This window comes from Nasonia vitripennis, chromosome 5 (genome assembly GCF_009193385.2).
Source record: "Nasonia vitripennis strain AsymCx chromosome 5, Nvit_psr_1.1, whole genome shotgun sequence".
Classification (NCBI taxonomy): domain Eukaryota; kingdom Metazoa; phylum Arthropoda; class Insecta; order Hymenoptera; family Pteromalidae; genus Nasonia; species Nasonia vitripennis.
In genome coordinates, this window is record NC_045761.1 from 12,203,252 (window position 1) to 12,230,943 (window position 27,692).

At 45.9% G+C, this 27,692-nt stretch overlaps 4 protein-coding genes across 7 annotated transcripts in view; 2 read left to right on the forward strand and 2 right to left on the reverse strand.

Moving 5' to 3' along the window:
• Window positions 1-109: 109 nt before the first annotated feature.
• On the reverse strand, window positions 110-2,179 carry LOC100116422 (integrin-linked protein kinase homolog pat-4). Its single transcript, XM_001608255.6, has 7 exons — window positions 2,040-2,179; window positions 1,794-1,959; window positions 1,517-1,709; window positions 1,367-1,447; window positions 845-1,287; window positions 528-758; window positions 110-450 (listed from the first exon to the last, which is right to left on the reverse strand). Exons 1-7 carry the CDS (start codon window positions 2,126-2,128, stop codon window positions 304-306), a joined length of 1,350 nt encoding a protein of 449 aa, XP_001608305.1. The 5' UTR covers window positions 2,129-2,179; the 3' UTR covers window positions 110-303.
• A 610-nt stretch (window positions 2,180-2,789) lies between these two features.
• On the forward strand, window positions 2,790-5,024 carry Uqcrc2 (ubiquinol-cytochrome c reductase core protein II). The gene is made up of 7 exons (NM_001172338.1): window positions 2,790-2,944; window positions 3,152-3,288; window positions 3,367-3,558; window positions 3,640-3,856; window positions 3,932-4,360; window positions 4,439-4,660; window positions 4,744-5,024. The coding sequence occupies exons 1-7, from the start codon at window positions 2,900-2,902 to the stop codon at window positions 4,825-4,827; spliced, it is 1,326 nt and encodes a 441-aa protein (NP_001165809.1). The 5' UTR covers window positions 2,790-2,899; the 3' UTR covers window positions 4,828-5,024.
• On the reverse strand, window positions 5,012-7,422 carry LOC100124278 (nucleolar protein 11). The gene is made up of 4 exons (XM_001608152.5): window positions 6,992-7,422; window positions 6,369-6,900; window positions 5,243-6,291; window positions 5,012-5,169 (listed from the first exon to the last, which is right to left on the reverse strand). Exons 1-4 carry the CDS (start codon window positions 7,121-7,123, stop codon window positions 5,041-5,043), a joined length of 1,842 nt encoding a protein of 613 aa, XP_001608202.1. The 5' UTR covers window positions 7,124-7,422; the 3' UTR covers window positions 5,012-5,040.
• Window positions 7,423-9,255: 1,833 nt separating this feature from the next.
• nAChRa4 (nicotinic acetylcholine receptor alpha 4 subunit) overlaps window positions 9,256-27,692 on the forward strand; it is a 95,745-nt gene continuing 77,308 nt past the window's right edge. For 2 of the 4 annotated variants that reach the window (XM_031931566.2, XM_031931568.2), the window contains exons 1-2: window positions 9,256-11,972; window positions 13,121-13,446. In XM_031931566.2, coding sequence (XP_031787426.1) covers window positions 13,243-13,446 — 204 coding nt within the window. In that variant the 5' untranslated portion in view covers window positions 9,256-11,972; window positions 13,121-13,242. Of the gene's footprint in view, window positions 11,973-13,120; window positions 13,447-27,692 lie in introns of those variants that run through there. The other 2 variants (XM_031931567.2, NM_001247975.1) reach the window with 2 other exon arrangements.

Here is a 27,692-nt window from a genome sequence, read left to right on the forward strand (position 1 = left end):
ATATATATATATATATATATATATATATATATATATATATATATATATAGCGGCTATATTGTACAATATATTTCTAAAAGCAACACTTAATTACGCAGTCGTTAATGAATTCGATCGTTCTCGCATTATAAACTTACAAAAGCTTTACTATAAGTTACGTCGTTATATCTAGGCACTTTGAGAATAAAGTATTATAAAAATATTCCAAGCGTCGTGTTAGTCAGTGATAGAGATTTTCTTTGACGCTTGCAGAATTCAATGAACACATGAAAAAATTGATCCGCAATAGCAGACGCATTATTCTCAACGCTTCATTTTATCCAAAATCGGAACCACCATGTCGAATGACGGGCGTTTACCCGGATCTTCGTTCATGCAAATCCTAATGAGCTTTGCAAGATGCGGGGAAATTCCCGGAGGAATACTGACACGTAGATCCTCTAGAGCAATCTAAAAAGAAATGGTTTTGGGATTAAATGATGTAAGTTTGTACGTTTGAAAGTCCAGGAAATGTAAATGTGTTTTACCTTCATTCCACATTCCATAGGAGATAGGTCGGCGAACGGCACTTCCCTGGTGGCAAGTTCCCATAATAATACTGCAAAGCTCCACATGTCGCTGGCTTCTAAATTTATGTCGGATGGCTTTTTGCTCAGGGCTTCTGGAGACATCCAAGCTGGTTCGTAAATTCGACCAACTTCCTGGAAGGAAAACTTTGAATCTGCCATATTTACACGCGCTGTCAAATCCTCGTCGATCTATAAAAGACGAATATCTCCGGTTACGAAACACCTAATTATTTTTACAAGAATCATCATGTCAATAATGTTTCTTTTTCACGAACCATGACGTGTTTACTGTTCAAATGAAACCTGCATCGATTTTGCCTTTCCAAGCCATGTAAAAATGCCATAGCTCTTGCAACGTCGAGAGCTAAACGCAGAGCACGAGCTGTGTCAACGACGACTCCAGTGCCACCGTGTAACAAACGGTGAAGACTGCCTCTTGCCATGTACTGTGATACAGTAGCTAATCTAGGAGGTTGATTTACACATCCCAAAACTGGAAGAACGTTTGGATGTGAAAATATTCTTAGCTTTGGAAATTCTTCATTAAAATCTCTGGAAATTCGCGCAGAACACTCTCGTACACTTAAAATCTTCGCAACAATATCGTTATTTTGCCAACGACCCCGCCACGTTTCTCCACTTGGAGATACAGCTAACTGCGTGTGCAAAGATAAATCTGCCATGTTGATTCCCTTGTGTCTTGATAAGGTCGCATCACCTATTTTGGAAATGTTAAACAAATAATGTACCTTATTTCAGAATAACTTGACTATACGATTATCAAGATTGAAACTTACGGCTCCTTGTTTTCAGACCAAGCCAACTTTGATCCTTGAACTGAATTTTCTTTAGATCTTGCCCAAATTCAACAGCGAGATCTAGAATGATTGTGAATTATTTGCTTATGCTACTATTTCTTTGCCATAATGTATAAGTTAAATACAAACCATGTAATCTTTTGGCTAGAGGCCCTCGAGCTTTATCAAGTGGTGTATCGCTATCCTTGTTCGCAATGGATACCAATGCTCCAGCTGCAACTAATTCCTCAGCCACTGCCTGATCTCCCCAGAAGCAGGCATAATGAAGAGCAGTATTACCATGTTCATTGGTGACATTGACATCTGCTCTATTTCTAAGTAACTGAAAAGTGAAAAGAAATATGAATGAGCACAAATCAGTTATGTATAACAGATACATCACAGAGTGCTGCAATATGTTATGTACCAATTGCACAATTTCTCTATGGCCATGGGCAGCAGCTAGATGCAATGGTGTATCGTCTCCTCTATTCGTGGCATTGATACGTGCTCCTCTGCTGACCAAGAGTTCAGCCAATTTTGTGTGACCTTCTTTGCAGCACCAGTGAAGAGGACTGAAGCCGTGATCATCCCTACACGCAAAAGTAACAATAGTCAACAAATGCATAAAAAAAGCAGCGAATAGAGTAAGGCAACAAAAATAGCAACGTACCCCTGATTCATATCATGTTCAGTGTCATCGAGCCAAACACGAACTTGCATCGCATTACCCTCGCGACACCACTGAAAAATATCCTCCATCCCTGACGTTTTATTTTGCACTTTGGTTCAGAAGATAATGAAAAGGCGTTCTTTTGCTATCGCACTCTGTCAGTCTCTGGCCGTGCGTGTGTTCGCGTTGCTGCAAACGCGAGATTCTAAAAATAGATGCTATGGGAAGAGAGGACGATGAGAGAACGTCATGCACTAAAATTAAGCTTCATATTCTGTTAATGGCGGGGTTAGGCTTGTGCTTGTTTCTCTTGTTTACGCTTAGGCGGGGGAGGCAGCAGGCACTCCCTGTTGCAACTGACGTCTTTCGAAATTCGGAGCTGATGCGCGCCCACTGATGGAATTCCTCGTGTGCAGTGACAGTAAAGAGTCGGTGGTTGCTCAAGTTTTTTTTTTTATAATTTTCTTCCTCGACGAGTTATATCGGCTCCGATTCATACACCCGGTATATTTACTTCAATAAACTAAGTGTTTTCGATCACATGTGTGATCGTTCTTGCGTGATTCGCGACTCGGATATTTCACTGACCAAATTCGGAAATTCAGCCAGAATGCTCAGAATGCACTTTGAGCAGAGCAATGCCAACATCGGGCCGCGTAAAGTACCGATATCTCGAATATCGAGTTCTCGATTTCTCCGGTTAGGTTTGCCAGCTTGCGAATTATTGTCAACTCGTGGCTGGCTTCAGATAGTCTCTAGCAGCAGAAGTAGCTGAGAGAGGAGCTGAGCCTGTCTGCCTGCGATAACCGCACGAATTTCTGGGTTCGAGCATTTACGTAGGTGGATTGAGACATTGGAAAATGGCCTGTTCAGCAATGAGGTATCCCTTGCTGAGAAACCCAACGGTAAGATTTGATTCATTCTATCTTTGCAGTCCGTTTTATCAAACTTTTCTTGATAACCAATATATAGCGAAAATCGCGTCTTGTCGCCTGTTATGTAAAACCTCGCAGTATTTCCGACTTGTCAGTTTAATTCTAGTTACCTATAGCATAAAGTATGTAATGTTTTAATCGCCAAATTAAACGATTTAACTTTTTGAATTGCCATAGGTTCGGCATTATGCAGCCGCAGCAGCCGCCCAATGCTCTCCAATGACCAACGCAAATATCAAAGTTTTAGGAAATAAAGTAACCATTGCAGCTATCGATAACAACAGTCCGGTTACTCAAGTTTCTATCATATTCAAGTAATAGATTTTTCATTTATATCATTGCTACATTAATACATCTCATATTAATAACTAATATGAATGCATTTTCTTCAGAGCTGGATCTCGCAATGAGACCTATGATACTCAAGGCATATCGCATATGCTCAGAATATGCACTGGATTGACCACCAGTCATTCCACTGCTTTTGGTATCACAAGGAATATTCAACAACTTGGAGGAGACTTGACAACTAGCTCTGATCGAGAACATGTATCCTACACTCTTAAGATTACCCGTAATAACCTGTAAGTTAAAATATAAGAATGAAAAATGCACCTACTTCAAGTTAAATAACTTAAATAATAAACATTACAACAAAATTTAAGTGGCCCTGCACTCAAGTTCTTGGAGGACATTGCTACTGCTCAAGTATTCAAGCCATGGGAAATCAGTGATGAAATTCCCAGGCTGCGATATGAAGTTTCTACAATTCCAGATAACGTACGCTTGATTGAGCTGCTTTACAAAGCTGCTTATCGGGATGGTCTTGGATACTCTCTCTACTGTCCTAAACGACAAATTGGAAAAATCAGTTCTGAAACGGTATATAATCTTTCTTTAATTTTCTGAATTGTCTTTAAAAGTCTTGTTCATGGTTTTATCTTGTTTTACCAATAGCTCCGCCACTTTGTATCCAGCAATTTCAGTGGTCCCAAATGTGTTGTAGCAGCTACTGGCATTCCTCTTTCTGAATTGGAAATGTTTGCTGCATCATTGAATGTTTCAAGCCAAGATAGTGCCGTCCCTGCATCAAAATATCACGGCGGTGAATTGCGCAAAGAGCGAAACTCTCAGCTGGCTAGTGTAGCTGTAGCTGTCGAAGGAGCTGCTCTCAAAAATCAGAAAGACAGTATTGCTTTTGCTGTGTTGCAAAAAGCTGCAGGTGATGGTCCCAAAGTAAAGTGGGGAGGATGCAACACCCCATTGTGGAAGGCTGTTGCTAATAAAAGTCAAGATCCATTTGCTATAGTCTCCTTCAATGCTAGCCACAGTGACTCTGGTTTGTTTGGTTTTGTTCTTTCCGCTCCAGGAGAAAGTGCAGGAGAAGTAAGTTTGGACAAATGAAAATAATGACTCTTCATTCTTTGGAATTCAAATTTATGTTAATCAAACTATTTATTTAAGCTTGTAAAAGCTGGGGCTAAGTGGCTGCGAGCACCCAAATTGTCAGATGATGATATTGCACGTGGTAAAGCAACCTTGAAGACTTTAGTATTGTCTGCGGGAGATAACAGCTCTTTACTCCATGAAAGTGTTGGACATCAAGTTCTTTTGTCAGGCAATGCTTTAACTCCAGATGCAATTGCTGCAGAAATTGATAAAATTTCTCCAGCTGATGTTAAAAACGTAAGGAAAAGCTATTTTACCATATAATGACTTAATGTTTATTATTTAAAGCAGACTATAAACATTGATTTTATTTCTTCTAGGCTGCCAACCAACTATCTAAGGGAAAACTGACAGTAGCATCGATTGGTAATCTATCTACAGTTCCTTATGCTGATGAACTGTAGAATAATATAGAAAAGTCATCAATAGATTCAGTAAAGCTTTCACTGTTCTAAAAACTGAGAAAAGTATGTAATCTGTTAATCATTTTTTGACACATTGTGCATTAAATCTTTTAAAATACTAAAAGTGTCATTGTGTACATATTGAGAAATAAATGAAACAATGAGAAATAAATGATTCGATTAATTTATGTTAAAAATTGAATTTATTTTAATTTAATATAATTTCACTTCTTCTATAGAATAAAACCTGTTGACATCATTTGGAATAGCTTTTAAAATTTTTCCTCTCATGAGCCTATGTATCATAGGCCTAAGACTTTGCAAATCCTTGATCAAATCAGCCTGAAACAAAAAATATATTATTTAAATAACATGTTTAATGTATGAATTATAAAGTCAAAAAGTAAATACATACATGTGATTCCAGAGCTTCATCTAATTTGTTGAGAAGTGGTAGCACTTGTGTATCTTGAGACAGTACATAATGCTGATAATGTGAATCTAGCAATAACTTTGTCCATTCATACAATTGTTTATTGAAATTATGTTCACTTTCTGATGTCTCACTGCTATATGTATGGTTTTCATCATCGCCAAGTTTATTAATCATATAGTTTAGTAATTCTAAAATTTGATCAAAATTTAATCCAGCTCTAAGATAGGATATAATGGATACATCTGTGTAACAAATACTAAGAATTTTGGTTAAAAATGTATCGAATAAGCTTTCATTATTTGTTGAAGGTGAACCCGTATGTCCATTTTGAGGGAGACTAGTAACATTATTGTACGTTTTTAAGCAAAATCCTAACAGCTGAATCAACAACTCCTCTGGTAATTCTTTCAAGTGATCTAAACACCACAAAATAGATGAAATATCTTTTGATTCTATCAATTGTGGTATTAAATTGCGTTGTATTGCAGCATCACTCAATCCCTCGCGTTTGAAAGTGGAGACTTGAGTTGCAATGCGGCTATCAAGTTCATGTAAAGGTAATCCATCATTGATTTTGTCTAAGGAAGCTGCAAGATTCCAATCGGCTATGGTTGATTCTTGTATAATTTCAATGTCGTTATCTTCTGTAGAGTCTTCATTATTACAATGCAATGTAGAGCCAAGCATTGCTTCAATTCTTTGCACTGCAAGACTGTAAGGAGCTATAGCTAGATGCCTGTTAGCTGCTAATAACAATTTATCTTCAATTTTCCAAAGTTTAGCATCATTTGTATAAAGTTTCAATTTTTGAATTGCTTGAACCAACTTGAACTGTATATTATAAATCAGTAAGACTGCACCTTCTTCATGAGCATCTGCACCATAAGCAGCTATGGTAGTTTCATTCAGAGCAACCATCACAACCGGATGCTTAGTATTCACTGCTGTTATTACACTGATCAGTGTACCAGGAATAGATTCTGTTGTTGGAGTAATCAATGGATACATGTATAAACGCCCGTGAGACCCTGCAAGAGATAGAATTTTAAGTTAAAAAAATATTACTAACAATTTTTAACGAATTCATAGTTTAATTTAAACGTACAAAGAGTTAATAGGTATGCATTTTTATTATCTTGCATAACCACGTGACCAATTAATTTCTCAGAAGGTCTTTTCATGTCTATTCTCACAACTTTGTCTGCTTCTCCTGTGTAGTTTTCACCATTCAGTGGAACTACTATAAAGTAATATACATTCTCTAACTTTGTGAGGGCACACATGTATATTTCATTTTTTACACAAACCAGTTGACAACTTGATATGGTTTCATTGGGCTTCAAAATTCCAGGATTGCTCCACGTTTTTCTATTTTCAATTGCCCATTCCAATGAAACTGTAGCACCATTTTGCATCACAAGGATTGGGGAAATCCCTTTAAAACTGAGGATCGCATGGATTGGAGATGGAAACTTGAATTTCTTTACGTTATCCAAATTAGTTTCGTCTTCTTGCCATGTTCTAATATTTTTTCCATTAAAAACTGCGGCATATTTATTAGATGTATCGTCATATATCACTTGAGTTGTCAAACGATCCTTTGTAGACCAGCTACTCACTTGTTTTGTATCTTGCAACTAAAAAAAGTTAAACAAACTGTAACATCAAAGTGACTACTGATGGTATATAAGCGATCGAATTAAGAGCAATAAATATTAGTACGCTTACCTTGTATCGTATAACAATATTTTTACCTAGTGTAACAATTGCACAACCAGGATCTGAGTCATTCTCTACTCCGAGCAAATTTTGCTGGTCGATCAGAGGACACAGGGTATAGTAGGAACTCAGTCGTGCCATCCCTTATAAACTGGCTGAACAAGTACAGTACAAAAATGACATGTGCGTAGCTAAATTAACAATAAAATTTCCGCGACTATTCTAGAACTCCAGGGCATAAAATTTCTTATTGTTTACAAATAAATAGAAAAGAAATAAAGCCTAAAGTTCTATCTGGTAACCTCAAAAAGTGTTTATGTCTCGTATCACATGTGTACAACACGGACTTAGTGAAGCAAGTGTATATTCGTAGGTACCGCCATGAGACCATGCAGAGATCACGACACGACGCACGCAGCACACGACTGACGACGCAAGCAACTTTTACTGCTGCTGCTGCCATCTGTACTGTCCATCATTCGGTAATTCTATATTTGAAATAGTAATTATAGTATATATATAGTATATATAAGTAGTTCAATGTTCATATAGCGCGTCCATTAAATGTTAACACTTATAGACTATTGTCATGTACAACGTATCTATTTATCAATGGTTGCTCAATCGTATTTATATAAATATAAAAGAGAATACGTGATAGGTAACTCCCACAATTTTTTATCGACTTTTTATCGATTTTCTCCAAAAAATAAATTTACAACAACACAAAGCGCGAGTATAGCTGCTTACAAAAAAAAAAAAAAATTCAAAAAAAGCTTTCGCCTCGCTGGATACACACGTACGAGGCATTGTCCCTCCGGCCGGTTAATATACACAGCGCGCACCACACCTTCGGCCTGTGTTTATGTGTCGCCGCAGAAAAAGCTGCGCTTTTTACTCGCTTTCGCGCAGAAGGCGCTGAGCAGAGAAAGAGAGATAGAGAAAAAAGCGTGGATTCGCACATAATACACGCGCGCGCGAGCATAACTTCTGCCCATCGCGTAAAAATAAACGTAAACAGGCTCGTTAAACCCGCAGTATAGTATCGCTCTCTCTCTCTCTCTCTCTCTCTCTCTTCTTTCTTTCCGCGTCGGGCGCCTCGGCTCGTAAATTCAAAAAATCGATGCGTAAATATAGAGCGCGCGAATTCGAACGATCTCGTGTACGTGTTTACCTTTTGTTTACTGCCTCGTGGGCGCATAGCGTCGGGATTTTTTTCTTCTCTTCGGGAAATGTTGATCTTTCCCCCGAGAGAGAGAGAGATATCTGCCGCCCCCTCGTATCATTCGCGAGAGCAGCTATTGTAATGAAATGCCCGATATTCGCTGCTTTATATCGAGAGCCGTATACGCGCACATTCATAATGGCGTATAAGAGCCGAGATAAAAATCCATTCGTAAAGAGGGATATCCCCCGGAAAAAAAACGCGCTTATACACACACTGCGCAGTGCGACTCGACTCGGTTTATATGCAAAATGCGCGCACTCTCGGCTCGTCGATTCGCGTTCGTATACTCGTATACCCTATATATACCGAGTCCACAGATTCCAGTCTCGCGAGCCGATTATCGAATCTGCATTTTTATTAAAAAAATTCTTGTTTCCGACCCCTATAACCCATTGTCCTTTTAAAGCCGTTATATCATATCGCGCGCAGTCGCGTAATAAAGTTTATCCCGTAAAGATTGTTTCGCGCGCGACCAAAACAGATGCCAAAATTACAGCCCACGCCCGACATGGCCCGAGTCGACAAATATTTTGCGCTGAAACTTGTGCATTATCGGAAAGAGCCCCCCACCCCCACCCACCCGCTCGCCGCGTAGATAAAATGTGAGAGAGAAAGAGTAGCTCCTCCGCGCGAGAGATGACAAGTTTACTTAGCGAAGAGAGAGAGAGAGTGAGTGGAGAATCTTACGAGCCGTACGTACGTACCTTCTCCGCGAGACTTTAAACTTTCTCCCGAGCATACGGGCTATATAATACACTTCGGGTTTATACAGTAAATTTCGCACTTTGGCTTTCACGCCACTTGCACCGCCGGCTTCTTATCTGTGGCTGTGTCGTCAGCCGCAGAGCCGAACGCTTTCTTTATTTCGCCCCCTTTCGTTAAATTTTCCACTCGATTCCATGGCATAGCTGATCAGTGATCAGATCGCCTTTCAGTTTTCGTCGAGTTATTCTCGGCCCGATAATTTCGACAGCAGATGGCGCGCGCGCGGAGATCGAGGTTTTTTAGGTTTCGCTTAAAAATACATCATCGAGCGCCGCGCAGAAAGCAGCAGCAGCGGGCGAAGAAAGAGAGGAAGAGGAGGTGTAGGACGAGTCGAGGAAGTTGGAGAGTGGAGTAGCAGCGAAGCGAAGGGAGGGAGTAGGCAAGGTATAAGAGGGATCGAGGGCTTGAGTGTCGAAGCCAAGAGAGGGAATACGAAGCGACGAGGCTTAAACTGCAGTGTCGGTAATGCTGATCCAAGGAGATTACTGGTAGTATGCCAAGACTCCTGAATACACGTCTCTATGCTCCGGCTATAGCTGTAGCTTACACACGGCTGGCCTTTCCTACTCTCTTTGTTACTCACTTATTCGCGTTTCTTTCTATCTTTCTCTCTCTCTATCTCTCTCTCTCTCTCTTATACTCTTCCGCGAATCCGGAAGCGAGCGATCCGCTTAACGAGTTTGCTCCGGTTACCTAATAAACCGTTTTCGGCCAAGACGTTGCGACAAGAGTTGCCTGATCGAGGACGTGTAGCAAGGTTTGTGTGATCGATAAGTTTTTACGAAAACTCGTCTGGCCAATCACGTCCGTTACTACTCGCACAACGCGGCGGACCCATAAACCGCCATACAGCTATATAGTCGGATTATCTCTGCTCATCGACAGCCCCCGAGCATACTTACTCGATTTAAAGAGCCAACTTTCAATTAAGTATGCGATTGCGCACCGGTTCGATCCTCTCGATTCAGCGCCACCGCGAGTGAATTTTACCATTGTCTTCATGGGATCGCGATTTCACTATCAATCCGAGCAAGGGTATATACGCGTGTAATAGCATGACTCTGCCTTAATCGTAAAACTTTACGAAGAGTCGTAGTATAGCTCTCGCTGTCTTTTTATCGCGCGTCGACTCTCTCTCTCTCTCTGCGCGGCAAATAAGATCGACTCGCTGATATATAAAAATGTGTGTATACACATTGTGACGTCGTTACCTGCGTTTTCTTCGTAGTACACGCCGCCGTTGTTGCTTTGTGCGCCTATAAACGTTGTTGCTCTTCGCCTCCCGTTCTCTCGTGCGATGTCACTTTCAGGGTTTCTCCGCGACACGCGATGTGCACATCTTACATAATGCAGTCGTTGAAAAGTTAACGTATATAACACACACACATACACACACACGCACACGCACCATAAGTCGGTTTACAGTTACAAATCGAACGAGATACGCAAAAAGTCTCCGTAATTCGACCGCGCAGCATGACTGATGGCTCGAATCGCAGTCACACGCGTCCTCGCAACGAATAGGGAACAGACATGGTTCTGCTATATACATATAAATACTTATATACAGTAGAAAATAGCATAAGAATAGGTTACGCATCAATTTTTTGCTGATTTAATACCTCTAGGCCCTAATATGATTAATTGAAAATTCTTATGTTTGAGTAGTTTTTAAAACGGCAGCTCTCCAATATGACGGCTCAAAGAATAAAGACCTAACCTAACATGCGGGCATTTGAGTACATACATTCGGTCATCATGAATCTATTTTGATTTTGAAGCATTATCTCTCAATGGATTTTGTGCCAAAGTGTGCCAATGTGTGACAAAGTGTGCCAAAGTGTGCCAAAGTGTGCCAATGGGTTCAATTTCGGAAAAAAAGAAACACTTTGGCACACTTTGGCACACTTTGGCACACTTTGGCACATTTTAGCATACTTTGGCACAGTTTAGCACACGTCCTAAAAAATACCTAAAAAATACCAAATTAATACATTCAATTTTTGTTTTGTGAATCCTGTGGAACACCTCAGCACACTATGGCACACTCTGGCACACTCTGGCACACTTTGGCACACCCAATTATTTCCACTAGGGCTATTATGATTTTGGAGAAAACAATAAGGTTATTTTATGTATTAAAATTTACATGCGTTTATACATCCATATATATTTTCATCCTTCGCGCCGCCATATTGATCACGTGAGCTCTCAATTTATAAAACAATATTGCTTAATAAATATTGCAGTAAAAATCGTGACTCTTGTACTTTTGTGTAAGATTTATCCTTAAGTTTATTTTAAAAGAGGTTTTAAAAATCATGCCTGTTCCCTATTCTCGAAAAAACAAAAATTGCGGCAGCCCTGCATAGCTCTGAACGCACGCATAGGCATTCCGGCACGAACACGCATCTCGCGATCCTTGGAATCCCCAGCCCCCTTTCTCTCTCTCTCTCTCTCTCTCGCTCGCTCTTCCCTTGCACAGCGGTGGAGTGTCGCCCTCTGGCGGCAGTCGGTTAGTCCACCGGCCGAGGGAGGAGGTTCTCGCGCCGTCAGTCGTGGGTGCAGTGCGTGCCAGTGCAGCGGTCTTTCTCCCGAGACGCTCCCGTCGACGAGTGCGTCTCGATCCATCTCGTGGTGCGCGCGCGATTCTACACACGCGTAGGCTATATACCTATGCGCACGTAACGTTGTAAGTATATCCCTCTGCAGTCGCACACCTGATTCGCGCGGAGCAACGCGTACCTCGTCGTACACGCAACAAAGAGAGATAGTGAAAAATCGGTTCCTAGTACACACGGAGAACTGAACTGTTTGGCTGTTGGCTTTGATGCTGATGCGCCGGGACGAGTCTCGTTCGCCTACGCCGCTGCTGCTCATCTCCGGGGAAGGAGGTACTGATCGTCGAGCATCAACCGCCATGGCTTGGTTGATATAGTCCCGTGGTCACGCGGTCCGGTCTCGAGATCTGCGCTCGCTGAGCATCTTGCTCTCCAGGTGTGTGCCTATTCTCTCTCTCTCTCTCTCTCTCTCTCTCTCTCTCTCTCTTTCTCTGTGTGTGTGCGCGCGCGAGGGTTTTCGTGACGCGTGTGTGTGTAAATATAGCCGCGAGTAGTAGAGAGGCAATCATTGATTCGCCGTCGAGAGAATCCTGTGATGCATTTCTCCGAGCCGAGGGAGAGAGTCTGCAACTCGCGTCGGGATTATCCTTTGCTCTCTCGAACTTGCATCGCGGGATTTCTCCCGAAGACAGCTTTTCCTCCCCAAGCTGGAAACTTTCCTCCTCTCTGCACTTTGCCGGATTTTCCACTTGACGTTTCGCTCTCTGTACATGCCGTATAGAAAGATACTTATAGAAAATGCTTATTTCTTTTTATTCGTTCTCTTCGGTCCGGATTCGTTAGATATCGATGGCGTTGGAAATTTCGTTTTAACGCGAGGAGGGAGGCTATGAATGAGATAACTGGAACCGCGCGCGCGAGGAGACCTCAGACTGCAGCTTTGAAACTAATTTAATCTGTCTTCAAACGGGCTGGCGCTTAGAGTGCTTTCTCTCTCTCTCTCTCCCCCTTCCTCTGCCGCCGAGAGAAGTCTATCTAAATTCACTTTGCGCTTTTTACTCACGCGCGCGCGCGCGCTGATGACGGAATTATTTGCGGAATCGATTCTCGCTTATAAATATGCAGGCGGGACTCGTGAAAAATTAATTTCGCAGCGTTCGCTCTGCGACTGGCCTACATCTTCGCTCGTATTATTGATAGTGCCTGTATACTTAACAGCGCGCTTCGGGTGCGTGTATCTACTCTCCGTATCTCCCCGGATCGTTTTCGCAGCGGCGTTAATTGCTCGCGGAAGGGCACGTCTATGCGATAATGGGGGCTGGCTGGCTCTGCGCGCTGTATACTACGTCGAAAGACGTGAGCATAGACGACGCTGCAGGGGGGGGGGGGGGATTCATACCTATCGGATTGCGCGCGATAATCCGGATTTACCGTCGCGCGTGGGCTATAAACGTTTGCTCTCCATCTGGCGCTCGCTCGGCTTTATAATGTTTATTCGCGATATTTGAGGGGTAAACAATACTCAACGTTGCTGCGTTTACGTGATAATCAAACTAACGCTTTCTCTTTTCTCCTGATTATCAGGGGGCAGCAGGCGGCAGTGGGAGCAGCACTGGAGTTGGCTGCTGGGGCGTGGCGGCGCTCGTCGTCACAAGGACAGCCGCTGCTGCTGCTGCTGCATCAGCAGCACCACGAGGAGGAGGAGGATGCCCCCGACAATCGGGGAAACGTTGCGAGTCTGGCTGCTCTCGGCGCTGGTGGTGCACGGCGCTGTGGCCGGCAACCCCGACGCCAAGCGGCTCTACGACGACCTGCTCTCCAACTACAACAAACTCGTCAGGCCCGTCGTCAACACGTCCGACGTTCTCCGGGTCTGCATCAAGCTCAAGCTGTCGCAGCTCATCGACGTCGTGAGTACAGCCACGTTACTCTCTTATCCACTCTTTGTTTTTCGACGTACTCTTCATTGCATCGTAGCGAAAGAGAGAGAGAGAGAAAGAGCAGGAGAAGAAGAAAATACAGACGAGCGACGATAAAGCAGTAGCGCTTAAAAGCGAAACAAAAACTGCGAAGGGCTTTGTCTGATCGAGAAACGACGATTCCGTTAGAGACGAATGGAGCGTACTCCCTCGCTCTCTGTATACGTTAAAAGAAGCCGCAGTAGAACAAATGTAGCGAACTGTGGACAGCTCGTCTACAGTCGCCGGGTACTAAAAACTAAACCGATACGACTGGCACTGCTGCTAGCGTGTAGCTTTTATTAAAGTTCGATTTTGTCAGCCCTCTCGCTGGATTCTCTATTTTCGCCAGAGCGCGTTTTTTCTCTCTCCTGGAATGCGGGCGATTTACGCTGCACGCGCGCAAATTTTTCTTTCGACTCCCGGATCAACGGAGAGCTTCGTTACCCCCAAAGCCGCACGGGAGAGGCAGAGCGGTATAACGCGAATAAAGCGCTCGTTATTGTAGTACGCTCGCGCGCTGCAATAGTGGAATTTCTCTGTTACTACACCGCTCGGCACTCTCCCCGGGCGTTTGTTGAAAGCCGCGTGAGCGCACTGGGCTCCACTGTATTTTCTTTCGCGTCAGCCGTCGAGGATCTTCTCTTTTTCCGCGATTAAAATGTACATTGTTCTCGATTGCGTTTCTGCGACTGATGCAAGTCGAAACAATTAAAACCGCAGCGAATTAGAGGCAGTGATAAAAAAAAGGTCCGATTCGATAGCCGTTCAATTTTTCGCACACACTCGTCCCGGCCCCTCGATTTCGCATGCAAATTCGCCCTATAAAATCATCGTTCTGTAGAGAGCGCGGCACGTAGTCGGGGTGGGCGTGTTTAATGGGAATTAAATCGAAGTCGCGCGCTGCCGCGAATAAAGGCTGCTATATGCGCTATATATAGGTTATAGATCGCTGCGGCCGTAATTAAGCAGCGACTTTCGCGCCGGCGAGAGAGAGAGAGAGTGATGAATGATAATCCTTCAATCCTCGCAGCTGGCGACGAAGACGAAAAAGTATAGTAATTAATATTCGCCGTAGTCGTCGTGCCTTAAAAAAGAGATTAGCCCACTCTCGCGCAACTTTCGAGCTTTTTGCGACGCGCGCGAATTGTTTCGTCGACGAGATTCACTTCTGCCTCAACGATGCCATACGGTTCGCGCATACACACGCGTGTGTAAGAATTCGGATCGATGCTGGATGTGTGTGTGTGTGTGTGTGCGCGAGAAGGGGCTGCTACTATACCGCTCCATTAATCACGCGAATCAAGAAGCGCTAACGCGCCATTAATCACGCTAAAAAATTGTTCTCCTCCTATCTGCTGTACACGTATAAAATTTCCAAATTCGAGCGTATCTCACGCCTTTATAAGCAAAAAACTGGGTACCCGCAGGCGCTAACGAAGGAAGTATAAACGGCAAGAAGAAATTCTCAGCGGCGCGGCTTATGTATAATAAATCTTCGTCATCGAGTTTGTCAGCGGCGTCGCGCTGCTCATCGTTAGTCTCTAATAACGCTCGGCCGCGCGTTATATCCACCCGACCCTCGCTCTCTTCTATACTTCTTCTTTCCGCACCCTCTCTGTCTTTCTCTCTCTCTCTCTCTCTCGCCCCTCGCGCGCGCAAATGCGAAAACATCTGCGCGGCGCCTTTCGCCTCCGATCGATTCCTTCTTCTTCTTCTTGCGCACACATACAGCGATGGACCATTTCCGGGGCTCGATGTATCTCCGTGTGAGAAATATATATATATTTACGCCTCTGCTCGGACTCGATACAGCTCGATGGCCGAAGTTGTATCATTCTCGCGAATTAAAGCTCCAGGGGGGAGACGAGCGAGAGAGAGAGAGAGGCTGCGATGACGAGAGGCCAAAGTGCGTATGTATGTATCGATTTTGCTGTGTACGCGCGGCCGAGATAAGGGATACGCCGAGGATTTTCCCGGACGCGATGCGTATATGAGTCAGGGACAAGGTAAAAAGGTGAAACATGAATCGTTGCTCTGCTGTGTACGAACGTTTACGTTTAAAGAGCCGTACCGGTTCGTATTGAAAAAATTACTGGAATAGATTATATCTGCATACTGTAAATTATCTCGTGCACCGTCGCGACTGATAATAATAACGAGCTCTGGATGTAACTGATTAATCACGCATCGAGCCGGGCATATATAATTCAATCGTAAATCACGCGCATACGAGGCACACTGCAGTGCAGCGCATATAAAAAAGCATCATTTATAAAATCACGCGTATAATGAATCTGATGCGAATGGTCGTTCGCGCGCGCTTAGTTTTGCGCGTTGAAAAGTCATTTGTTCTCCCCGCGAAGCACTTCTTCCTATAAATCGCATGTCGTCGGTGTAGGTGCAGCAGACTTTAATCGACGAGTTGAAAAATGACGGGAACGACACGTCCAATTATAACGAATAATAATTACACCCGCGTGTCGTGATTGCGGCGCATGGCTTTACTGATTTTTCCAAACGCACCACGTATGCGTTCTCTCGTAGCCGATACCTCGTTGTCTCACGCGTGCGACTACTCTTCCGAACAGCCGGGCCCGTCGCGTTATCCAATTAAACTTTCGCATCGGGCTCATTAATTATGCGCTGTGAATCTACGGTTACGATTGATTTATTTCCAGGAGAGAGGGAGAGAGAGAGAGAGAGAGAGAGAGAGAGAGGGATGTTCTTCCATTCGTTGTACACACACTATATACGTGCGGCGTAGAATCCAATTACACGCTTTCGACGATCGGTGCGGTTATCGGTTACTTATTTTAGAGGCCGATTTACGCGCGCGTCGTCGTTCTTGCGGGAATTGTGGTATTATTATTACAAAAGTTACGGATCATCGCTCCAGCAAGCTCTTCACGAGGCTGTCTCGCGCGTCTCCTGGTCCAAATCCCCAGTGCAGAAATAAGTCTCCGTAGCAGCGGCAGCAGCAGCAACTTGTCTCACCGCGCGAGATTACGCCCTCCCATATTTTTATCAAAACACTTATTTGTCAAGCTGCACGCCTCTCGCTCTATATCCGTCCCTCTCTCGGAGCTCGGCGGCTAGCTGCCCTGAAGTTTCCTTATAATACCACACACTATACGCACACGTGCAGTATATAATATATAGTAGGTAGCCGGCGGGGGTTGAGGAACTCTGGCAGCACGCGACTATATCTCTGTCTGCTGGGGAGCATAGGTTCCGTTATGTGCACACGCAGCCCTGAGATGGAGCGAGAGCGCAGGCGGAAAATATACACGTTGCAGCCGGGGCGCTATGTACATGCATTATGCAAATCGCCGGACCGACGTGTGGCGATTGTCCCGCGGCATCGGCGCGTGTACGCGTTATGCGCCTTTCGCGTGCCGCGCTGCTCCGTCTCCGTGTGTATCGTATCGGGTCTCGACCGAACGGAGGGCTGTCGCCACGCGCATGTGCAAGTGCATTTCCTAGAATTTTACGTGTGCGTATTAGGTGTGCCTCTCGGAGTTAGCTGCTGAAATCCGGGCTGCTAATGAAGGGGTCACGCCTCGTTGCTGAAGATTCGTTGCGGGGGTGGGATAGACAGAGATAGAGAGATAGAAACGCGCGGCGGCGGGCGCTCAAGTAGCCGAGGAAACAATGGAGAGAGCTTGCGCGCATCGACCCGCATGTAAATTAGAATTAGAACTATATTGTCCTTAGTTTGCATCGTAAATGCAATAAACACGAGGGAGAGAGAGAGAGAGCACACGCTCGAAAGCCGCGAGAGAGGCATATAACAGGGATTTGGATTTAGATTTGAATCCGGTGTGTCGGCCGCCTGCATTATTACCATACACGAAGAGATTCGCCGTAATAGGCCGCGCATAGCAACTACGTTCAATTTTTTATTTTTCCGATATGTGTGTGTGTGCGCGGTAACTTAAATTGCGATACTTATAAACGAAGCGCAAACTAAATTCAGCGGCAACGAAACAAACACGAAACTTCGTTATGCACAATACGCGAACTCTGCGCGCGAGAGTAAACGTATAATAGATTAATGCAAATATTAGTCTTTCATTAATGAACGACTAAGGTCCAGTTTGGCACACTCTCTCGCCATTAGCATTATAATACCAGAGAGCGGCTAATATTATTCCGATAGCGCGTACAGCAGCGACTTTCGAACTAAGCGAATTAAGCCTGCACTTTCCGATATAACGTGAATCGATGCGTGAACGGGTCGCGCGCGCGAAAAGACGCTTTAATTAATCAGCCGTTTAAGCGGGCAAAAATTACACTCGACTTCGAATTCAGCTCCGCTGCTGCGAGCTCGTCGCCGTGGAAAGGGCGCCTTCCTGGTTAGGCAGATGTATTTACGAGTCTCTTGCGGTGCTGGCGCTTGTATACGGAGCGAACGACGCAGCAACGGCTGTAAGCTCCATTGTCGGGATACAATTTATCATAAGTCAGCATAGCAGCAGCATGTTCTCTCGCGCGACTGCGCGCACTGTAACTTGCGCGTCTGTGTAAGTGTGTGTGCACATACGTGTACATGGGCTTTTATGAGAGTCTCCGAATTACCGAAGAAGTTTGCGTCACACAGCGCGGCGAAGCGGTATAGGCACTTTACTCAATTTGCACGTAATTGTCTGCGGGGAAACTGGTGTAATGTTTTTATTTTCTCTATATATCTGTAGCGTGTCCGCGAGCTATGTATGTACAAATATAAGAATTTACCTGCGCGCGGCGTAAACAACGCCGGCGCTCGTTTGTTCTCTCCCCCTCCAGCAGTACTGTGCTTTGTTTCCGTATTTGCGGCTCAGTTTCTCTCTCTCTCTCTCTCTCTCTCTCTCTCTCTCTCTCTCTCTCTCTCTCCCTCTCGTATAAGCACGAATACCCGTGATTTCCGCGGCCGCGAATTACCGCGCGCGTTAACATTCGACGAATACGACAAGCTGTTTGCCCGTATACGTATGTATGGATCGTTTCTCCATCGCTCTCGTAGTCGTCGCGCTTCATACTCGATCGTTAACGCGGCGCTTATTCCCTCGTCGAACTTGTCCGCGAGGCATAATGAAGATCCCTCGCCTCGCGCGCGATGTAAGGGCTGCGCATTAATAATTCATGCGGCTCGTTTAGGTACTCGCGGGGGGGGGGGGGGAAGAAAGGAAGGGCTTTACTTTGGCAAAATGAAAGTAAAAACGACTGCTGAACGTCGATTGTTCGCTTATTCCTTTTTTCCTCTCGAGAAAGTTCGAGGCTGGTAATCATCGGTTCTTTTCGCTCAACTTATATAATATGAGGAATCGCGTGGATGGGGTTTCTTTCGAGTGTGCGGCGTGTATATAGATTCTTTCTTTGCGCGTTAGAGGGATTTTTAATAAGGTAACTCTTTTTTAACGACTCCATCAGCTGCTTAAACAGTAATTAAGGTTTTTCCCTCTGTATCCTCTATATACACCTACACCGAGAGGGAGATTATACTACTGGGCTCTTTATCATTCGCGAGTGTACAATAGTTCGAACTTTAATTGGGGTGTATAATATAATTCACGTCGAATTATGCAAGCGAAAGCCGAGACACGGTTCGATGAGCTCGATGTATTACACATTATTATACGATCGGCAGTCAAAATCCAGTGCCGCATAAATTAAATTTGCCGCGCGAGACGCAAATAAGTCCGAAATCACGCATCGGTCATGCAGCACAATAGGTGTGTGCATACAACTGTTGTCATCCGCAGAGGCAAGTCGGAGGTTATACGAGCAAAGTGCCGTATCGAGTGATTTGTTATTGTTTGCGTATATATAACGCGCGCTATCGGATACGCCATCGCGCGTTTTTTCCCCCACAATCTTATAATCTCTCGTATAGTAATTAGCGAATCACACTATCTCGCGTGACGCTCCGTGTAGTGGAAAGGAAAAAAACTCTCGTCGATGATGCACCACCACGCACGATTTCGACTGCAGCGTGTTCATTCGCTCTCTCGTAAAGATCCCCTGTGGAAACGTCGCCTAATTCTCCCGGAACTTTACGAGGGAGGGAGCCGCCCCTCCTTCGAATAAGAAGCTCTCTTTCTCTCTAATGGTAAAAAGATACTCGGCGCTAACTATTTCAGCTAGTTTTTCGAGAAGAGCAAAGAGAGAGAACTTTATTTCGAGCTCTGCGGGATAAACAGGGAGATAAATTATGCTAATCTGACGGACTACGTCTGGATCGCAGTGAGTTATACTCATCAGAATTCTCTCTCTTTCAAAGAGATACAATAACAATAGAGGAGAAGAAGCTCGTCGATTCACTTTGTTGCGGCGGGGGTGTATACACTCAGTAGAGAGAGCTATAGCTGCGCCGTGGTTATATAGATATTTGTCGATCAGCCTTTTTCACGGTTGCGCGAATCGAACGTGCCCTTTTCAGGATACGGCGGCGAGAGGGAGAGAGGAGTGCTTTCGATTCCCGCACTGCGGCGGAAAAAGGGCTCTCTCTCTCTCTCTCTTATGTACATACCTATACCCTTTCTTCGATATCCTGAGCATATAGCTGATGCTAGCATGAATTATTCCACTCAGCTGTTTTCCGCATCACTTTGTGCCGGTGCGGGAACTCTTTTCCTGTGTGTATAATGAGAAAGCATGATAAATATCGAAATCGTTAGCGCTGATTGAGCCTGTGTGACAATAAATTATTTAAATGCGCTCGCGACAATCACATGGAAAAATTTGTGCGTACAATGATATAGTGATTGAATCGGGCGAATACTGAGAACGAGCTTTATTATGAACCTTTGCGTCGTTATCACCGGCTTCTATACAAAAGCGGGCAAAAACAATATCCGACTAATAGCCGTAATTGCCCGCCGACACACAATTAAGCATACGCGCGCGTAATTTTCCGCTTCGAACTTGCGCGGCTGTGCGCAGAATTTATATTCGACAAATTTCGGGATCAACCTGACCCTTATCGCAAACGATCTCGTTATCGCTACGAAAACTATGGACGCACGGGACTGAGCTTTAATTAGATCTTACGTAGCCCGCGCGTTTGATGCCAGTTTCGAAACTCTTTTCAATGCTCGCGCGCGAACTCATTACGACTTCTGCGGCTCGAGTTTTCCAAACTTTCGCTGGGAAACTACTTTTTCCTGTTTCGGAAGTCAACCGCTTCACACACACACACACTGGCCGCCATCCCTTTTATGCAATCGGAGCTGTTTGCCGGGACTGATGGCCATCGAACTATTGGTTATTGATTAACTACGCGCGAACAGGAGCGTTAAGTTCGTGGAGAGGGCCTCTATAGACTGGCGTAGTTTGATTTTAACTCGATGATTCGATATCGAGTGATCTCCCCTGTTATATGTATAGTACGCACCCTTTGAAAATCGTATAACACGCGAGAAAGTCGATCTTTGAACATTTTTCATAACGCGTATCGCGCGTCGGATGTAAAATGAATGGCGTGAAAGAGCTGGAAGCTGGAAAAACGTAAGCAAGATAATCAAAAAGCCTTTAACAAGGAACTATGCCGGAGAGACAGCGCATAGGGGAAAAAAGCCACAACATGCGCGCGCGCGCGTGTACACGGCTTTAAAGAATAGACGCTTTGGTGTACACTGGCTGTATATCGCGCGCGACGCGCGCAAACAAAAGGCGCCGTATCTGTTTGAAGGCTGAGCTCTGCGGCGAAAAAAAAAATCAACAACAACAACAAAGCGGTAATATCGGCCTCTCTCGCCTGCGTGAAAATCCCGAGCTTTCCAAAGTATTCCGAGCGCGGGCTGCGCACTTCAACTTTATCGCGCGCCCGATTCCGATTAATTCTCGCGCTGTACGTGTGTATACTCTCGGCAAACGCCGCCGCGCGAGAGTAGTGGGTGTCATTAGGAACTCGTTAAACATTGCTTTACCCACTGAATGTATAACGTTGTACGCGTATCTGTGTGGGTGCGGCTGTATGCGGGCGCGGAAGGAAGGGTAAAAAGTCCCGATAAAAGTCAGCGCCGAGAGAGAGGACAATGCCGTATCCCGATGCGTGAAAAATCGACGTTTATTGCAGCGTCGAGAGAGAAAGAGCGACACAATTCAGGCACGAAAGAGGACAACAGCGTTTTATTGCATCACACCCGTGTACGCGTAGCCGTCTAGCTGAGCCGCATCAAGTATTGTAAGTTATTATCACGGATAAATATGTATATGTCTTACGGAGCTTTTGAATTATACGCTTAAATTGGCGAACGCTTTGAATCTGGCCGTGATTGATTCGGGACACACACAGACGCACAGCACGTCGAGCGGCTGACTAATTGATTTTCGATTGCTGCCTCGGCTGCCTTGGTTTTTTGATCACATCGGTTATTAAACCGAATCAACGACGGGGCGACTGGATTGAAAATAAGCCAGTTCAATTTAATCCTGATGTCGCGACTACGTCGAGGATGCTACTCCGGTGATATTGAAAAAAAAGCTCAGCCGCCATCAGGGCGTTCCCCCGGGGGAGAGTCGAGGAATATTCGATTAACCGGCGCGTATAAATGCGCGCGAGTCTCTTTCCTCCGGGGAATCCGCCCGAAAAAACGCGCTGCGGCAGCTGTGTGCCGGGGACCACCACTACTTTGATATGCTTAATGAACGACTCGTCCGGACGTTTTAGCGTGCATCATACCGCCAGCGATGCGTTTTAATCGTCCTCGTTGAAAATTAATCTAGTTTTTTCTTTCCAAGCGCGGACACGATGCAGGGCATCGATCGAACAACGTTGAAAAATAAAGACCGGGAAATGAACGAGAATTTTCCTGCAGCTGTCCTTCTTCGCGGGGCGGCTTTATTAGATTTCCCCTGTACCCCCCTGACGAGATCTTCTACTCCGGAAAAGTGAGAACGCGGAAGTTCTCGGAAAGCTCGGGGGTGAGCTTGCGCTCCGTGGGGATGGAGCAGAGAGAGAGAGAGAGAGAGAGAGAGAGGGAGAGAGCGGGAATCGTTGAGATAACAATAATTTTTCAATTTCCCCGGCATGACCCGCCGCCGCGAGCCGTCTCTGATGGAGAGGGATTTATGAGAGTGAGAAGATCAGAGCCCGATGCCGCCGCTCGCTGCAATTACGCGCCTCATATCGGAAAATTAAAAGAGAGTGGAGAATTGGATCCGACGGACCTGTCGATCTCTCTCTCGCTCTCGATCTCCGATATGCCGTCTCTCGGAGTTAACGGCTGATTAATGACTCCGGATTCGAAATCGATCGCTGCGCTAGATAAGAGATACGTTGCGTCTCTCTCTCTCTTTCGAAGTTCGCCGCGAGCGCGATAACTAACGGCCCGACGCGTACAAGGTAAAAAGCTCGCGCGCAAGTTCCGCTATAACCGTTGTTCACTGGGCGACACACCGTCTATACATATTTCACACGGGGAGAGAGAGAGAGAGAGGGAAAGACGCCTCTCGCACACTTTGTTCTCCCGCGGGACTAATGGATCCGAAATTTCGCGCCTAATGCACAGCACTGCTCTCCCTCGCGCCATGATTTGTGCCCGACTCCGCGTGGTCTTGCCCACAGTTCTTCTCGCCAGGTCCTTCGATCGCCGCGCAGTTAATGCATTACCGAGCGAGAGCAACTACTGCGCGTTTAAAGGGCCATCGAGCGCGAGAACTCTTCTCTTTCTTCTCTCCTCGCTTTTCCGGCGAGAATAATCCGCCGTGTCAGCTGCTGTATTCGCCACGCGTGATTTGACTAGATTACGCGCGAGTCGAATGTGGATGTGTAAGCGCCGCCGACGAGTTTCGGCGTTAATTAGTGCATACACCCACACACGCACGCGCGCACGGGCTCGTTATTTAACGCGGCTAACGAACCGCGTCGGCCGCGCACACAATGGCGTATATAGTTATGCGCATTATATGCGGCTCGAAACGAAACGACGTCTCGTGACCTTCGGGAAGCTTTTGAAAAAGAAAACGGGCCAGCGTGCAGCAGCGCGCAGTCTCCTAATGAGCTCTCGCGCTCGTTATAAATGATTTACAATGACTGCGAAACTCGTATATAATGAGCATGAGCGTAGCTCCTGCTGCAGTCGTTAAAAAAACGCGCTGATGGCCCGCAGAGAGAGAGAGATAGAGAGAGAGAAATCTTCCCAAAAACTCAAGTTCGAGAGAAAAAAACAACGCACGGCGCTGTATTGTGTACTGCTCTCGAGTGAAAAGGGTCAATATCCAACCCGGCGAGCTCGGAGATAAGCCAAGGCTATATACAGTCCCACACATAGATATACAGCTGTATAGGTAGACACCCTCGAGTAAACGAAGCCTCGCAACGCAGATAGCAACGCTGCACTTGGCTAACTCGCTCGCGGCCTAATTAGCCATATCGGCCTCGGCTCTCTCGGGGGGTCGCATAGTACGGGATACCGTGTGCCCGAGTCTTTGTCCCGGGATTAATTTTTTGCGAATGGAATGGATGATTTTTCGCGGGAATCACGCCTCCTCACAACGTACGTCTGTCTCTCCGGTATATACGAGAGCGAAGAAATAACGAAATAACCGCGGCTCCTTTCATCCGAGAGATAGCATCTCTCGGGCTCGAGTGTAGTTCCCCTCGCTATCCTCTCTTTGTGTCCGTTCACCTCGGGAAACACTTTCTTCTTCTTCTTCCTCTTCTTCGGGATTGCCGGCAGCATCAGCGGTGTATATACACACACACACACACACAGCTTTTTCCGCCTCCCCAGCGGATCTTTGCCTTCGAGGAGATTGCAACTCGCCGGCCGTATATATACAGCTATCTTTCTCTCGCTCGGCAGCGGCGGCGGCGTCCCTTAACGCCTCCAAAGGAAGTAAAAATAGCTGTTTCTCCTTTTGTTTCAAAGTCTCCGCGCCGCCGCCGGCTGTGCTCTGATAAGGTACGCCGCGCGTGTATAGATGTATATAGGACGCGTTGCAGGCAGCCGCGCGCCTCAACAATATCGGCGCGCGAGATTTATTAATGCATAAAGTCCGGATGAGATGCTTTACGGTCGCGTATTAAAAGTAAATCTCTCTCGTTTTATCGTCGTCTCTCGCGCGTCTTTCGGAAAAATATAAGCGATGAGTGCGCGGATATAAGATGCAGGGGGTGGAGAGGAGAGTATCCGGCGGATAGGCAGAGCGTGTGTGTGCCGTGCTGTACATGTACGCGGCATCGACTCGAAAGTATGAAAAATGCATTCTCGATGCACGTACATCAGCAGAGCACAGGTCGACCATCTAAGCAAGTACAATGAAGGCTTTCCTCCAAATGTACATCCAGTCGTGGCCTCTCGCGTGTTCAACTTTGTTCTGCCCCACGGTCCGTATAAGTTCGCGCAGAACGAGAGGGATATACTATATAGTAGAGAAACGAGCGAAGAGCGCTGCGCACTTTTTGAAGAGACGGACCAGCTGGACCGGAAGCTACTGCTCGCCTGGGCTGAATTACGGGTGCAGCGAGCCGAGGGCTGCACAGCGCTACCGGCGTCTACTCTCTCTCTCTCTCTCTCTCTCTCTCTCTCTCTCTCTCTCTCTCTCTCTATCTCTGTGGGCTGCGCGCATGTATATCGAGGCTCTTTAAGCTCTACTGGAAGAGTTGCTTTTCAAGTTTCGGGCGAAACTGCGTCCCCGTGAGTCGAGCTGGCCCGAAGAAGAAAAAGAAGACAGAGCTGCGCCGGCATGTGCGTCCGACTTTACTACGGGGATTTCGAAAATTATTTCGTTCGTATTATATGCGCTACAATTTTTTATGTATTACGTAACGATTTACAGTACACGCGTCGATTTTTTACGTACTTCTATGTAGGATTCTCGTAAAAGTTCGCTCGAGATCGATGATGGGGCGGAGAGAAATCGCTTCGGAAGCAGCCCTGACACACAATCGTCGACACTGCCATTAAGACTACTTTACCGAAATAAAACGCGCGTAATAGATAGAAGAAGAGAGCGCGGGCAAAGAGAGAGAGAGAGAGAGAGAGAGAGAAAGAGAGAATAAGGCGACGACGATAAGCGCAATCGATAGGAATTTTCCCTCTCTTATACTCGCCGGTGTCCCCGGGATCTCTCGTAAACACTTTCTTATCGTAACGACTGTGATTCGCACTTATTTCGCCCGCTTTACTCCCCTGCTTAAAAGATCCTTATCGCGCGCTCTATACTGCTGGCCTGAAATACCAGCTCACTAAATACCGAGAGAGGAGAGAAATGTATCGGGGCTCAGAGAAAAATTATCGCCCTTATTAACGTAATCGCGTTATACGCCGTACCTGCGCGCTGCGGTTGCGGTGTAATCGGTTTAGAGCCGCGTATACTCGCCGCAGCATTACAGAGACTATAGCGAGGGCGTAAAACGGCTAATAATCCTCGAAGACGCTCGATGAAAATTGGAATCGATCCGCGCGCTCGCGTGCATTATTGTGCGCAGCAGATGCGTATATCGAGAGACTAATTGCGAGAGCGATGCATCAGCCCTCGCGGCTGCAGATTCACGCAGGCACACGCGTCAGTGGACCGGCCGTATTATAGTCGTACACCGCACCAACACACGCGCGTGTATAGATCAGATATAGTAGTAGTGGCGCTGCACGTATGCGCACGGTTATTCCCTTACCGCGTGCGGGGCAGCCGGCAAAGCCTCCGGTATTTAGTAGATTAAATTCGCGGCGCCGAACAGTTAAGTCGGGAAATTCCCACGTCGAGCCGAAACCTCGCTCTATTCCGCTGCGCTGTATACTGCACTAATGCTGCGTAACTCTCGGGGCCTGGGCCTATGGCTAGTCTCGCGTGCTGTGTGTCGGGGGAAAAATGCGCGCGACGCGGGATTATTGTCATCGGGAATAAGTGCGTCGAAATCAGAGCGGGTAATCCTTCCGACTGTACTCTGCGCCTGCTTCGTAATTTACCGTATAGCGATGTACCTCACGCTCTGGAATATTTTACCCGCGAAAACACGTCGCGAGTATATGCGCAAAAAAGCGCTTCATTTATAGTGCTCAATAAACGCACACACGCACGCAGAGACCGGACTTTGAAAAACGCAATATATCCCGCGGTTTGGCAAGGGGTGAGCGCGCAGCTCGCCTGGGCTATTTGAATTTCATATATCAGCCCTCTCGTAAAACAAAAATATATAATATTCAAATTCGTGCCGGGCCGCGCATAAAAGCCTATTCCATAATTGCGCTGCTCATCTCCCTTTCGATATTCCCTCCCCGCCGATTTTAATTAACGTACAACGCTCTCTCTCTCTCTCCCTATATATACTACTCCTCTTTGCATACTCTTCCGCATCCGAAAATCCTGCGCACGCATATCCATCAAATCCCGCATCAATCTTCTTGTGCCGAATGACTGAGAGAGAGAGAGAGAGAGAGAGAGAGAGAGAGAGAGAGAGAGAGAGAGAGAGACCCGGAAACATTAGCCACGCAAGACGCGGCCCCATTCGTCAATCATCGAGATCTGGAAAAACAATTTGTATTCGAGATTATATTCATCCCGGAATTTTCGCAAGATTAGGCAAATTCGGTACGGTTTATACACGCGCGGCGCGGGGCTGAATATCGATCAATATTTCATGGCGCCGCGCGTTAATGCTCCTCGCGGTTCGTCGTTCCTCTCTTATAAAGGAATTACCTTACTCTCCCCAATACACGCGGCTGCATCCCTCTGTCTGTCTGACAGTCGGCGGCAGGATCTGAATTATTATCGAGCGTCTTGCCTCGCGCGAGCGTTTTCCGGTCTGCCGCGCGCGCCGCCGCACCTTGTTATAATCCCAGGAGGCGACTGCGGAAGGATATGTGGAGAATACACACGGCCGGGAGCTTGAATATTTGAGCGCTCGACGCCGGCGAGGAGGATCGTGACGGCGCATGTATATAAAGCCGCCGCCGAGGTCTCGTTTTTGCCGATGACTGATCCGCCGATGGATTATTGAACGCCCACGCGGAGTACACTTTCTTGTTCGGATTTGTTGAATCGGCTCTTCGTTGAATTAATTTTGAGAAAGGCTTTAAAAAAAGATAGTATAGCAGAGGGATGTCTGGCGCAACTAGCGAAAAGGGGAAAAATCGTCGGGGGATATGAATCGGAATCAGTTTCAAAGGACCGAGTCTCTCTTTACAAAGCCTGCAGTGCAGCTGCCGCGTTGCGCTTTTTTTTTTTGACGTCGCGTGCACGCGTCGAGGCTGGAATAAAATAGAATCCCG

Excerpts from the sequence above, each read along its gene's own strand:
- Uqcrc2 (NM_001172338.1), top strand. The coding sequence starts at position 2,900 with ATGGCCTGTTCAGCAATGAGGTATCCCTTGCTGAGAAACCCAACG. Across the intron at positions 3,289-3,366 it reads CAAGTTTCTATCATATTCAA|AGCTGGATCTCGCAATGAGA; the intron begins GTAATAGATTTT and ends CATTTTCTTCAG. Across the intron at positions 3,559-3,639 it reads AAGATTACCCGTAATAACCT|TGGCCCTGCACTCAAGTTCT; the intron begins GTAAGTTAAAAT and ends ACAAAATTTAAG.
- LOC100124278 (XM_001608152.5), bottom strand. The coding sequence starts at position 7,123 with ATGGCACGACTGAGTTCCTACTATACCCTGTGTCCTCTGATCGACCAG. Across the intron at positions 6,901-6,991 it reads ATATTGTTATACGATACAAG|TTGCAAGATACAAAACAAGT; the intron begins GTAAGCGTACTA and ends AACTTTTTTTAG. Across the intron at positions 6,292-6,368 it reads TGCATACCTATTAACTCTTT|GGTCTCACGGGCGTTTATAC; the intron begins GTACGTTTAAAT and ends TATCTCTTGCAG.
- LOC100116422 (XM_001608255.6), bottom strand. The coding sequence starts at position 2,128 with ATGGAGGATATTTTTCAGTGGTGTCGCGAGGGTAATGCGATGCAAGTT. Across the intron at positions 1,448-1,516 it reads TCTAGCCAAAAGATTACATG|ATCTCGCTGTTGAATTTGGG; the intron begins GTTTGTATTTAA and ends CAATCATTCTAG. Across the intron at positions 759-844 it reads TGAACAGTAAACACGTCATG|ATCGACGAGGATTTGACAGC; the intron begins GTTCGTGAAAAA and ends CGTCTTTTATAG.